The sequence below is a fragment of the Monodon monoceros genome, unplaced genomic scaffold (assembly GCF_005190385.1).
Source record: "Monodon monoceros isolate NGI ecotype Baffin Bay Population unplaced genomic scaffold, NGI_Narwhal_1 Super_Scaffold_18, whole genome shotgun sequence".
Classification (NCBI taxonomy): Eukaryota; Metazoa; Chordata; class Mammalia; order Artiodactyla; family Monodontidae; genus Monodon; species Monodon monoceros.
In genome coordinates, this window is record NW_021703774.1 from 172,020,978 (window position 1) to 172,034,829 (window position 13,852).

Consider the following 13,852-nt stretch of genomic DNA (forward strand, 5'->3'; position numbering starts at 1 on the left):
TTGGGGGCGGGGTTTCCGGGCGCCCGCAAGGGTGGTTTCCACCCTCTGGCCCCGCCTTCCTAAGCAACCTGACAGCGGCGCCGCGCCCCCACCCGAGCCGCGCCGCGTCTGCTGGCGCCTCCTTATCGGCCACGCAGCTGCGACGGGCGCGCGCTCTGAGTCATCCGCGACCAGAGGGTGAGTGACAGCGAGGCTTGTGGTCGCCGGGGAGGGAGACCAGGGCCTTGGGAGCCTTGGGGGCCACCTACCCGGGGGCGGGCTCTGGACGGAGGGCGGGGAGCGGTGGTGGCCGGTCGGCCCGCCCCCTCTGCGTGCACGCCCCCCCGCGATCCTCAACCGTGAAGCGGAGACTTAACTTTCGGCCCCCGGCCTGGACTGAAGGACCGCAGGGCTGAGGCGGCCCTGAGCTGGGGGTGGACTTGGGCCTTCGCTTCCGCCCCCGGCCGTGACCTAGTGACCCGGTGACTAGATTCGTGGCCCTCGAGCTCCCGGCGCCAGAGGCATCTCTCCGGCTCCCTGCCGAGCACCTGGAGAAGAGCCGTGGGCCGCTGGCACTGCTGTCCCCGACGCCCACTGCATCGGCCGGCTCACAGGTGCACACCGGGACCCCTCTGGGAGTGGTGGGCTCCGTATTCCCCCACTGCTCGGTGCCTGGCACCGATTAAGTGCTCATCAAATGGCAGAGGGTTGCTTTGAGGACGGGGTGACAGCGCCTGGCCCGTCGGCGCTCAGTGAGTGCTGGCTGTTACCGGGTGCCAGCGCGGAGATACCATAGGCAGAATACCCGGCCCTGGTCTCAGGGAACTGGGAAGAGGGAGCGGAGACAAATATGTGAACCCACAGTTGCAGCCCAGGGTGCTATGGGATCCTAGCTTAAAATGGGTTAAGTGGTAGCACGTGAAAAATGTTGGAAGAAGGCTAATGCCTGGCACATACTAGGAATACAGTAAGTCTTAATGAACAGATGAAAGAACATTTAGTTTGTGGGTGGTTCAGCCTCCTCTCCCCTCTTGGTTTTGTTCCAGCAGACAATTAATGAGGCACTCTCTGGAATTCGGAAGAAAGACCAGACTAGGCTGATCTTGACACTCTCCCCTTTCTTAGTCGTTCATCCCCACAGAGAAACAGGAATTTTAGGTCAGAATCAAAATGGGCATCCCTGGCGGTGGTCTGGTCTCAACTCTTTGACGTTGGGTGTACCAGGGTGTGTTACGTGCACTTGTGTGTGTTTGAGGGGAGAGGAGCATTGGATCTCATCAGTTTCTCAAGAGTCTAGGACCCCCCAAATGGTTAAGAACACGGGCTTAGCAGTGGACATTCCCTGAAAGACGTGAACTTGGCCTGGTTGCTCCTCCAATGCTCCAGGTCACCACACCCTGGATTTTCACTACTGTGTGTTTGCATCTTGCTGTGCAAGAGTAGTGTTTTGTTTTAGTTTTTGTCTTATTTTCCCCACCAAACTGCAAAACGGCGCTGTGCCCTCTCGTCGGCCAGCCTGTGGTTGCCATGGTTCAGGGCTTCCACCGTGGTGGCTTTGCAGTCGCTGTAATCGCTTGAACTGACTTCACTGGTGTGTGTAAGGAGAACAGCCTGGAAGGCAGGCACGGACTGTTAAGCCTTTGTTCTGAGTTGGACATAAATTCATGCCCTTACTGAATTTGGGTTTGGCTGTTTTTGGAACCCAGCCAATGTCAAGTTCTAACCCATGACATGGTCTTTTCAGAGAAGCACAAACTCGGGAGAAATCAGGCTGCTTTGTCAAGCCCTCACCCCTTCCAGCTTGCATGCGTACAAACTGTTCCAAGTAACAGGAGATGTTTCCATGGCTGAGCCGTTCCTTCCTTGGCATGTGATCCAGTCACCCTGAATATCTGTTGGCCTCATCACACCCAAACCCTGCAGTCTGCAGCCCCACGTCCCCCTCCTTCCACCCGCCTTCGGCCTCTAGAGCCTCAGCCCTCCCTCTCGCCGGGAAGCCTTGCCCCCGCCCCTTCGCGCCGGCCCCAGCTGCTGCTCTCAGCTCTTCCTTTGTCACAGCTCCGCCCAGTCGGACACACCCGCTGGGGAAGGTTCCTCCATTTCTTCCCCAGTGGTCTGGGGTCTGAGTTTACACTGGCAGAGATGGACCGTCCAAAACCCAAGGTGCTCCCGGCGGGGCACTGCTGCCCCTCCCTGGGAATGCGGGCCTGGGAGGCCGGCAGCGCGAGGTTCTCAGTGCCACCCTCCATCAGGTAGCGGTCACGGAGGATCCACGGGCTGAAGGAGCATGTTTCTGTGCTGGGTGGGGGCTGTCATATGCGGAATCGGGCAGCAGCGGAGGGCAAAGCTTGGAGCGAGGCAGCGCAGACAGTCGTAACTGGTGTGTGGAGCCACTGGGTGGGCGCGTTGTCACCCGTACCCTCACCGGCCTTCCTCGTGCGTGGAAATGCAGCATCTCTAGCTTGATCCTGCCTTGCTGGGGCTTGGCTGGCTGCCTGCCTGCCGTCTCACGCCCCCTGCCTCACCCCGTGCAGCAGGAGCTCAGCCATGGTGAACGAACCCAGAGGGCATGGCGGCCCCAGCCCCCGCTGGGAGGGCAGCAGCAGTGGCAGCGAGAGCTCCAAGGATAGTTCAAGGTGTCCCACACCGGTGCTGGACCCCGAACGACACGAGAGGCTCAGGGAGAAGATGAGGCGGAGGGTGGAATCTGGGGACAAGTGGTTCTCCCTAGAATTCTTCCCTCCTCGAACTGCTGAGGGAGCTGTCAATCTCATCTCAAGGTGAGTCAACGCAAGATAAGGAGTAGGGCCAGACTGGGGGATGGGGGCAGGGGGAAAAGATGAACTGTCAGCCCCGAGGCTGGGCTGCACTTTGACCCAGCAGGAAAAGGCAGCCACAGGGGGTGGAAAAAAGCAAAGCCAGGGTAGATCCTTTGATACGCAGCTTCTGTTGTCTGTAAAAGCCCCTCCAAGCACCTGGAATGTTTAGACGCTGTCTTCCATGTGCTAAAAATGTTGACTCTCTCAGACTAAATTCTTAGGCGGAACTTGGGGCTGGATCCGTGAGGAGAGTTTAGGAAGTTACAAAACGGCGGCTTGGAGAACATTTTCAGCAAGTTAGGAATTTGGATTATGCATCTTGAAATCTAGAAATGCCAACCGGATTATGTTAGCACTTGATGAATCACAGTTCCTTTTTTAAAGTTTATGCTTTTTATCGCTTGCACTTCTTATGTGTCACTCCCAAGGCTGTGAAGTTTGAAGGCACAAAGATGTTTCAATGCACCACGTTATAGCTTGTAACACAGTGCATGTGCGCACGTATAGCTCTTGATTCTAGTTATGGAAATGTGGCCGTGCTCTGCAGGACTCTTGGCTGCTGCGCCGGAACTGGGGGGCGGCAGGAAAGAGACTTGTGTCTGCTGACCCTCTTTGTCCCTAGAACGAGGCCCTGCTTTTGCCACTCTGAGGGGTCCCCGAACCCTTGACCATTGAAATGTCTTAACTCACCAGAGATAATAAACGTGCAAGCACTTTGAAAGGCCAAAGTGCTGCTCTCACACAAGCTGGTTCATTGTCATTATATATTATCTCCACAATAAGAGTAATCGTAATGATAGCACATTGATTGTGTGTTTGCCATGTACCCAGCGCTGTTTTAAGAGCCGTGGAGCCATCTGTCATGATATTCTCAGAGTATTATTATGAAGTAGGCACTGTCCTCTGCCACATTATAGAAATCAGGAAACTGAGGCTCAGAGAGATCAAGTAATTCTCCCAAGATCACACAGCCAGTGAGTAGCAAAGCCAGGATATGAATGCAGGTCGGTCTGATTCCAGCCTGCATGTGATGCTTCTCTAACTCCCAGACCCCGTGGGAAGGTGGTGAAGGGTGGTGTACCCACAGGAGCCCCACTTCAGAAAGAAATTCCCCACAGGTTTGACCGGATGGGGGCAGGTGGTCCCCTCTTCATAGATGTGACCTGGCATCCAGCAGGGGACCCTGGCTCAGACAAGGAGACTTCGTCCATGGTGATCGCCAGCACTGCCGTGAACTACTGTGGCCTGGAGACCATCCTGCACATGACCTGCTGCCATCAGAGCCGGGAAGAGATCACGGGCCACCTGCACAAGGCCAAGCGTCTGGGCCTGAAGAACATCCTGGCGCTGAGGGGAGGTGTGGAGTCAGCACTCTGCTCTCTGGGGTCTTGCTTTCCTGAAGACTTCTGTCCCCGGAACGGTCCTTTCCTTTTCTCCAGGTCCCACACTGAGCACACTCAGGGTCCCGCCCCTGCCAGTAGCATCAATAGGCAGTGTGGGTCAGGAGGACATGGGCGACACACAGATGGAGCCACTTCTTGACCTCGCAGTAGGAGTTCAGCTGGGCCTGTGGCCGGGGCCTGACAACCCTCTGTCCCGATGTACACGATCAGTTGATCAATTAATCAAGCAATTAATCAATCCCTGGCTGCACCTGGCCATTGGCCCAGTCGAAGAGTTCAGCTCTGGCATGTGTCCTAGGAGCGAGAATAGCTGGTTATGCCTCTGGCACGCACTGTCACTGGGCCACACAAGTGTGGAAGGTGGGAGCCTGATGGGTGGGCACTTGTGGTCTCTCGCTCACCACCCGAACGACCACTTCTCACTTGAGATGAGCGGAAGATTCTCCCGGGAGGCGAGGGTTCCGAGGGAGTGGGAGAACGAGCCGTGGGCTTGGGTGAGGGTGTGTGGACACACCCAGGTGTGAGTAGGGAAGGGATCGCCGATGCTCCAGGCTGAACGCAGAGCTGCAGCTGCTCCCTGTCTGCTGCTGCCAGCACGGGGCCCTCGGAGTCGGTGCTCAGTGACTGTCTGATGGGTTGGCTGCTGTCTTCCCTCCCACTGTTTGCCAAGTGCTACGCTAGAAAGTGGAGACACCAACTTGAGTAACAGGAAGGCTCTGCCTTCGACGTGCTCACGGTCCTGGGCGTGGGGGGAGAAGGAACAGAGAGGCTACCTGGAGGTTTGGTGAGACCCAGCACTGTGACCTCCAACCCTGCAGACCCCATAGGTGACCAGTGGGAAGAGGAGGACGGAGGCTTCAACTACGCCGTAGACTTGGTGAAGCACATCCGAAGCGAGTTTGGTGACTACTTCGATGTCTGTGTGGCAGGTGAGAGGCTGGGGTATCCCAGTGGGTGGGACCGGAGAGGGGAAGGAAGGAGAGGCACAGAGAGCCCCCTCGGCATTCAGGTCAGGACCCGCTAGCTCAGCGCACCGCCGGCCTGCCTGCGCCGGGTGACAGAGGTGCAGGGGTGATCGAACAGCGTCTGCCCTCTCATCATTCTGTTATCCGCTATCCACCCAGGCGTGCCACCGCCGCTTAAGTTTTTGTTCCTCTGCCTTTTCTTTTTATTATTTATTTATTTTTCTTTTCTTTCTTATTTTAGGCTGCGTCCGGTCTTTGTTGCGGCACACGGCCTCTTCATTTGTGGTGTGCGGGCTTCTCTCTAGCGGCGGCTTGCGGGTTTTCTCTCTCTAGTTGTGGCGCACAGGCTCCAGGATGCGTGGGCTCTGTAGTTGCGGCGCGTGGGTTCTGTAGTTGGCGGCACGCGGGCTCTGGTTGAGGCGTGCGAGCTCAGTAGTTGTGGCTCGTTGCCCCGCGGCATGTGGGATCTCAGACGTTGCGAGGCATCCGGATTCTTTACCACTGGACCACCAGGGAAGTCCCTTCCTCTGCCTTTTCTTGCTCTTAGCCTGCTTCCCAGCCCTATTCTTCTTTAAACAAAAGAGGTATATTTATTAAGGTTCCGGGGGCAGGGAATCTCAGAACAAGGTCAGGAAACGGCATCAGACCTCATTAAGCGCTGGAACCAGGAGGCAGGCAGAATCCAAGGCCCTCCCTCATTCTCTCTGCCCCCCCCCCGCCCCCGCTGCTTCATGCCTCATCCAGTAGACCTGATATGTACGCTTTTTCTGTCTCTGATATGTACGGTACACATGTGACCTGCCGCCTGCTCCTGGCTCGCCCAGACTGATTGACAGGTCTCAGCGTCAGTTCCAAATCGTCAGGAGAGAGAACTGCGTCGGCTCAACTCTAGTTTCTTTAGCTACAGCCAGGAGGCAAGGCTCACCTGCTGGAAACAGATGGCGTGGCCTTCCCTCTTGCCCCGACTCATGGGGTCTGGGCCTTCAGCTTCTCAAACGGGGGCTTGGATGTGGTGAGGCAGTGTGTGCCAGGGACACGGGAAGCCCGGGGATTAATCTGACACATCACCTTGGCATGACAATTTTTCTCAAATATTTTGGGGAAAATCATATCATTCTTATTAACATGGCTACATTATGGAGTAGCTAATCAAAGTGATCTGAATTTAAAAATACAAGCCACGTGGCCTCAAGGAAATTACTTGTTGTGGGGACTTTGGGCTGCATCCCCAGGCCCCCATGTACACGTCCGCTGTTCTTAGTGTTGAGAAGAGGGCGTTGAGGTGGATGAGTCTAGGAGGCCCCAATGAGGAGGTAGGAATTGAAGTGTCGTTGGTCGTGCGGCCACGAGACAGTCGGTTGATTGGGGAATGTGCCCACGTGTGGTGGGCATTGGACGACCACCAGGGGGAACCAGCAGAGCTGTGAGCGCACAGTTGCTGAACGGTTTGGTGCTTTGCTTATGGTAAAGTGAAGAAAAAGAGGGCCGGTGGATTAGAAGGCACCCAGCTGGCCGTGACAGAACAAGAATATAGTAAAACTGAGCAAAATCCAGACGTAAGCAATTGCTGGATTTGTTGGGTGCTGTTGAGATTTCATAGAGTTTCAGCTATTAAAACCTCTGTTCCTGAAATTTCTGCTGGAAAAATAGTATAAAGTATAAAAGCATAGTATAGTATAGTATAAAAGTATAAAGCTCTAGTGTTTAATCCTCCCACGCCCATCCCCAAGACAGTCGTTTTTATATCCAGTTTTGATGACTCAGGGTTTCTTAAGAACGAAACTGCATTATCACAGCAAAGCAGCCCGGCTACCCAACAGTGTGGGTTCAGGCTTGCCCCAGCTTGGGGTCCTGCCCTGGCCTCAGGCTGAGGAAGCTGGCCCTCTGCTTGCAGTTCATTAAGGCCTGTGGTCTTTCCTGTGCAGGCAGAGCCACTAGTAAGTTCAGTCGTTTAGGGAAGGGAGCACACCGTTCCTGGAGCTAGTCGGGAACCTAGAGGACGTCTGGCCCCGCCTCCCAGGCATCCCGGCACAGGGTCGTCGCCCTGCCGCGTTGTTTTCACACACTGGGAGTCCATTCCTTTGTGGGGCTGCCCGTTCCACTGTCAGGCAGCGCTCTGAAACTGATCCTACTTCTGCCATCAGAAGCAGCCCAGAAGATGGAATAAGGAACTCGACTAAGGTGACTCCTTTTTCCCAGTGACAGACTTGCGGGCGTCTAGAAATAGTTACCATATTCTCTGCGTTCTTTTCTTCAAGCAGAACATCTCTACTCTCTTCATTTATTCCTTGTGTAACGTGGTTTCTGACTTTGCACTGTCTGGGACCCCTGAGTAATTTTAATGTGAAATTACAAGCACTGTTGTAATCCAGTACCTAGAGTCAAGCCCATTACTCCAAGGCTGGCTGGCTGCTGTGAATGTAGCATTTCCTCTCTTCCGTGGCCACAAAGTGCAGGCCAGATTGGCCTGGCTGATGGCAGGACAGTGTGGGTGTTTGGGGGCAATCCATCCCCACTCTTGGGAGGGTGGCTTTAAGGCAGCGTTCACCGAGGGTCACCTCCAGGGTGAGGGGCGCATCAGACGAGCCCAGCCATCACCGCTTCAGCCTGTCCGTGCCGTGGGGTTGGAAGGTATGGATCCGGAGCTCTCCGTCCCCGGCTCTCTGGTTGCTTCATCACTCCCCTCGAGCAGGTGGAGCCAGTCTCTCTCTACTGTCATCCCTGTTGGCAGGTTACCCCAAAGGCCACCCCGACGCAGAGAGCTTTGAGGCTGGCCTGAAGCACCTGAAGGAGAAGGTGGCCGCGGGAGCCGACTTCGTCATCACCCAGCTCTTCTTTGAGGCCGACACTTTCTTCCGCTTTGTTAGGGCTTGCTCCGAGATAGGCATTACTTGCCCCATCCTCCCCGGAATCTTCCCTATTCAGGTGAGGGTCCCGAGAGGGCTCATGGACTCCCACCGCCCCCGTCCTAGCACAGGCCAGGGCCTTGGTTCAGGCCAAAGTGAACCTGAAGTGCCGAGTTCAGGCCAAAGTTCTTCTTTGACGCTCATTAGATTTTCGTCAGACGGGTGCTCAGTCCTTGCAAAATGTTGTCTTGCCCCCCTCTTTTGATTACCTCTTATGTCTCCCCAAAATAGCAACGGTAACTGTTGGAGGGGCTTATTGATAAGTGTCACTAAAAGGGATTATTACTCTCATTATAAATTTGGGTTAAATCAGTGTTTCCCAAACTTGGCTCACCAGAATCATTTAATAAGCTCTTTTAAAACGTGGATTTCCAGATCCCATGCCTAGAAGTTCTGACGTAATAGATCTGAGGTGGGACCTGGGGACTTGTGCGTTTCTGAAGCTTGGCAGGCGATTCTGGCCGTTGGTCAGGCCTGGGGACCACTGGCTTAGGCGACCACCGTCTGTCAATAGGCACATCTAGGGGCCAGAGGGCCGGCTGAGGCCAATGGCAGTAATGCTGTGGGCGGCGGCTGCAGAAAGTGCTGGTACACGATGGTCTGACTTTCCCGGGTCAGTCTGTGTCGCACTGCAGAGCCAGGAGGCCTGGTAGGGGGATAAGTATTTGGGGTGAGAGACGGGCAGGGAGATGGGACCCACGGCCCCCTGTGTCTTGGGCAGGGCTACCGCTCCCTCCGGCAGCTTGTAAAGCTGTCCAAGCTGGAGGTGCCGCAGCAGGTCAAGGACGTGATCGAGCCAATCAAAGACAACGACGCCGCCATCCGTAACTATGGCATCGAGCAGGCGCTGAGCCTGTGCCGGGAGCTTCTGGCAAGCGGCTCGGTGCCGGGCCTGCACTTCTACACCCTCAACCGCGAGATGGCCACAACAGAGGTGCTGAAGCGCTTGGGCATGTGGATCGAGGACCCCAGGTGAGGCCAGTGGCCCCGAATTCAGGCCCTGGAGCCACAGAGGAGAGTCGGGTGGGCAGGGAGGTCAGAGAGAAGTCACAGAATGAGTGCGCCCTAGCTGGCAGTGCTGGCTGCCAAGGGGGCACAGAGGGGATGTCTGTGCCGTGGCTAGTGGCACCCTTAGGGCTCTAGTCTCAGCGGGAATGCCATCTGGCTTGACATTTACGAGTCAAGATGGAAGAACCCAGGTTCAGTGGTGCCCCCTCCCTCTGACCAAGCCTTGACCCTTTCTGTCTCCATTCTCACCCAGACGTCCCCTGCCCTGGGCCATCAGTGCCCACCCCAAGCGCCGGGAGGAAGATGTCCGTCCCATCTTCTGGGCCTCCAGACCAAAGAGTTACATTTATCGCACCCAGGAGTGGGATGAGTTCCCCAACGGCCGCTGGTGAGCCATTGCAAATGAACTGTTTTTTGGGAGGAGGGAGACCAATCATGGTGGAGCCCTCGGGGCAGTATTCACAGGAATGCCCCCCCCCCCGCCCCCCACCCCCGGGGCAGGTGGATGCTACTGTCTGGAGCCCAAGGTCAGGGGTGTGCCTTGACTTCCGGGCACCTCCTCCACCAGGGGCAATTCCTCCTCTCCGGCCTTTGGGGAGCTGAAGGACTACTACCTCTTCTACCTGAAGAGCAAGTCCCCAAAGGAAGAGCTGCTGAAGATGTGGGGGGAGGAGCTGACCAGTGAAGAAAGTGTCTTTGAAGTCTTTGCCCACTACCTCTCGGGAGAGCCGAACCAGAACGGCTATAAAGTGAGTGCTGCTGGGATGGGGTCCCTGGGTACCTCCCCTCGCCCCATGGGCCAGACGCGGGCGTGACTGCCCCACCCTGAGCCTCATCGCTGTGCCTGGAGGTGGCACCTCAGCAAAGGGAGAAGGTGAGTTGGGGGGTCCCCACGTGGGGTGCCTGGAAGGGGCTTACGGAAGCAGAGACAGGCTGGGCCTCTGATGGGCACCGTGACAGGGAGGGACCCAGCCCGGCTTACCCTCCCCAGGTTACTTGCCTGCCCTGGAATGATGAGCCCCTAGCGGCTGAGACCAGCCTGATGAAGGAGGAGCTGCTGCGAGTGAACCGGCGGGGCATCCTCACCATCAACTCCCAGCCCAACATCAACGGGAAGCCGTCCTCCGACCCCGTCGTGGGCTGGGGCCCCGGTGGGGGCTATGTCTTCCAGAAGGTGTGGCAGGGACGCACAGGGCTACCCTCCCTTGACCTGCCTGCAGGGGTTCCCCAGAGCTGGGGACAGAGGCCTTCATCTCAGGGGCTTTTTGTTCTGAGCGGCCGGGGATCAGAATGGATACGATCTCAGGCTCGGAGTCAGACAGACCTGGGTAGGCTGGTCACTTGACCACTCTGGGCCTCAGCTTTCCCTTCTGTAAAATGGGGATATGTCACATTGTGTTCTGGGGATGAAACGTGACAAAGCACATAAAGTGCTTAGCACGTGGGAAGCATCCCCTAACTGGGAGCTATTATTACTGTTCCTTGTGGACCCCTTTCTCCTGGGGCTGCTGGAGTTAAAATTACATTCTAAGCTAAAGCCTGGGGGCTCTGGGAAGTGAATTTAAATAAGCCCAGCTTAATCCCTGGTGGCCAGGTGGTGCTGGAGAAGCCCTCCACCCAGCAGACAGGGGGATGGGGTGTGTCAGGCCTCTCTTGCCTTACTTGCCAAACTGGGCCCCCTGTATAGCTTCTGGAACGACTTCTCCATGGAACCTTTCCCAACTGGACAGAGGGCTGGCAGACGTCCCTCAGACCTGTCCAGACCGAGAAACCTTACGTACCTGCTCCCCTCCCTTTGCTTATGGGTTCAACTCCCAACTAGTGGCCACTGCTAGTCCCGACGCCTTAAGTGTCCTCGTGGATGCCTCCCTGGGATGGTCAGGAGTGCAGGCGTCTGGTGTTTCAGAGCACACGGCCCACTCAGCAGCGCCCAGCGAAGACATCCAGGAAGGACTGGGGGCTACGTGATGGCACCTGTCTCCCTCCCGCAGGCCTACTTAGAGTTCTTCACTTCCCGAGAGACAGTGGAGGCGCTTTTGCAGGTGCTGAAGAAGTACGAGCTCCGGGTGAATTACCACATCGTGGATGTGAAGGTGGGCCGGCCCCGGGTCAAAGGGCGCTCAGCAGGGCCGGGGTGAGGGCACCACGTTTACTCCACCATTCAGCAGTCACGGAGTGCCCAGTGGGCCCACGCATCGTGCCAGATGGATATGCAGACAGAGCCAGGCCCCTGCCCTCCGAGAGCTCCCAGCCTAGCGAGGGAAGCCATCAGTGAATAATTATGAATGGGTGAAAAGCAGTTGCACTTTATAACAGTAAAGTTCAGCGTAGGAAGAAGCTGGGGATCCAAGGGAGGGATGTCCAGCTCGAGAGATCGGGGGAGGTGTTTGGAGAGTTCCTGTGTGGCCTGAATCTTTAAGGATGGGGAGTAAAAGGGCATCCCAGGGACAGGGCAGAGGGCATGCAGAGGCATCGCTGCCAAATGGGGTCAGAGTGAGGCTGAAGCGTTGAGCCGGGGCCGGGTCCTCAGGGGTCTCAGTTGTCCTGCTTGGAACTTGGGTTTTACCGTATAAGCAAGAGGGAGCCTTGGCTCCATGTTTTATTTTGGGCAGGTCCCAGGGGACAGCTGTGTGGCTAACAGGGCCAGGGGAGACTAGAGTCAGCAGCCCTGGTGGTCTGAGTAGCAAAGAGAGGCCTGGCCAGGCTGGACACGAGGCTGGACACGAGAGGGAGTGAGCAGTACCAGTGGGTGTGGAGCTGATTGGAGCGTAAGAGGAGGAAGGAAAAGCCCAGGGTGACGTCTGGGTTTCAGGCTCGTGGCCGTCACAGAGCTGCAGAGGCGGGGCAGGGGTGGGGCGGTGACGGCGGGAGGAGGGGCGGAGCACACCCCCGGGGAGAGAGGGCTGGAGCTGTCTGCACCCCAAGTCTGGCCCTACTCACTGCGCCACCCCCCCCGCCCCGCAGGGTGACAACATCACCAACGCCCCCGAGCTGCAGCCCAACGCCGTCACTTGGGGCATCTTCCCTGGGCGAGAGATCATCCAGCCCACAGTGGTGGACCCAGTCAGCTTCATGTTCTGGAAGGTAAGGGGGGGCCGGGAGCAGGCCTGCCCTGCCCACCTCCAGAGCCTTGGGCGGGCGGGCGGGGCGGCTGGGAGCCGCACCCCCAGGGCTGGCAGCGCCCTGACTCTGACTCATGGTGTTTACTTCTGGGCTGGGGAGCAGTGGTGGCACCGGCAGTGGGCCGAGTTCTATTCTTGGAAACGTCTTGTGGGGCAGCAGCAGAGGCCCTTGGGGTGCTGAGTGTGGAGCCCTGGCCCTAGGGCAGCCCTGTTAACCTGGCCGGCGTGTCTGTATGTGGGACCGCGCATGTACCTGTGTCTTTCTGTCTGTGTGTATGCCGGTGTCTCCGTGTGTGTGTGCGCGTGCGCGCCTGTGCGTGCGTGCAGGACGAGGCCTTCGCCCTGTGGATCGAGCAGTGGGGCAAGCTGTATGAGGAGGAGTCCCCATCCCGCATGATCATCCAGCACATCCACGACAACTACTTCCTGGTCAACCTGGTGGACAACGAGTTCCCGCTGGACAGCTGTCTGTGGCAGGTGGTGGAAGACACGTTTGAGCTTCTCAACGGGCCCCCCCAGAGCAAGAGGGAGACGGAGGCACCGTGACCCTGAGCCCTGACAGCCTTAGCTTGAGGCCACTGTGTCCCGCCTTCCTCCTCTCCGTCCTGGTTCTCTGGGAGACCCCCGTTCTCCTTCGCTTCCCCCCACCCCCTGACACGATGATGGCAGCTAGACCGGTGTGAGGATTCCAGGCTCTGGCTGGACCGGAGTCCGCCCCACACGGGAGCCAGGTGTTCCCTGCTTAGCTGAGAGTCTGTGCTCCCGTGGGAAGCAGCCCCATCCCCCAGAGGAGCACGTGGGCAGAACGCATCCTCCCTGAGAAGGGTTGTCATTGACGGAGCCCCTAGGAGCCAGCCTGGGACTGCCAGTGACCTTGCTCTTGGGGCCTATGGAGGACAAGCAAAGCGAACATGGCAGTGGGCTCTGTGGGATTGCAGAGGAGACATGGCGAGGTCAAGGCGCTGCAGCCTTCCACCTCCAAGGCGTTGGCAGCCAGGCACGAGCCACTCGGGAATGAAGGGGCAGCCCGCTGCCCTGCCAGGCCCTGGTCCCTGGATGGGCCTTGGAATGAAACCTAATAGTTGTCGCCTCCTAGCCGAGAGCTCAGCTGAGTTTCTCCCTTTTCTACAGCGCTGGGTTTTTTTTTTTGGTTTTTTTTTTTACATCTTTATTGGAGTACAATTGCTTTACAATGGTGTGTTAGTTTCTGCTTTATAACAAAGTGAATCAGTTATACATATGTTCCCATATCTCTTCCCTCTTGCGTCTCCCTCCCTCCCACCCTCCCTATCCCACCCCTCTAGGTGGTCACAAAGCACCGAGCTGATCTCCCTGTGCTATGCGGCTGCTTCCCACTAGCTATCTACCTTACGTTTGGTAGTGTATATATGTCCATGCCTCTCTCTCGCTTTGTCACAGCTTACCCTCAGTTGTCTCCTCACACGCTCGAGAGAGAAAGTGCCTCTTAAGGGTTAAAGGTGTCTGAACGTTTGTGCGTGGTGGAGCCCTTGGCCTTCCCTTTTCTCCCCTGGCTCTGAGGGGTGAAGGGATGCCCTGCCTGTTACCATCGAGGGCGAAAGTGAGGTTGGCCCGAGCAGGACTGACTTCTTCCTGGCTTATTTTTTGGGCAGGACCTCCTTCTGCCCGCCG

The 13,852-nt window shown here is 57.0% G+C and overlaps 1 protein-coding gene across 8 annotated transcripts; it reads left to right on the forward strand.

Moving 5' to 3' along the window:
* The first annotated feature begins 15 nt into the window (after nucleotides 1-15).
* MTHFR (methylenetetrahydrofolate reductase) lies at nucleotides 16-13,415 on the forward strand. Of its 8 annotated transcripts, XM_029229238.1 has the most exons (14): nucleotides 16-177; nucleotides 470-593; nucleotides 1,029-2,231; nucleotides 2,514-2,759; nucleotides 3,917-4,155; nucleotides 5,020-5,130; nucleotides 7,898-8,091; nucleotides 8,794-9,044; nucleotides 9,334-9,468; nucleotides 9,649-9,829; nucleotides 10,072-10,254; nucleotides 11,072-11,173; nucleotides 12,045-12,164; nucleotides 12,530-13,415. In XM_029229238.1, exons 3-14 carry the CDS (start codon nucleotides 2,122-2,124, stop codon nucleotides 12,746-12,748), a joined length of 2,091 nt encoding a protein of 696 aa, XP_029085071.1. In that variant the 5' UTR covers nucleotides 16-177; nucleotides 470-593; nucleotides 1,029-2,121; the 3' UTR covers nucleotides 12,749-13,415. The 8 variants fall into 8 exon arrangements, with proteins under 8 accessions (XP_029085071.1, XP_029085075.1, XP_029085076.1 ...); XM_029229242.1 differs by lacking the exon at nucleotides 1,029-2,231 and having other exon boundaries at nucleotides 22-177; XM_029229237.1 differs by lacking the exon at nucleotides 16-177 and having other exon boundaries at nucleotides 224-593.
* Nucleotides 13,416-13,852: the final 437 nt, after the last annotated feature.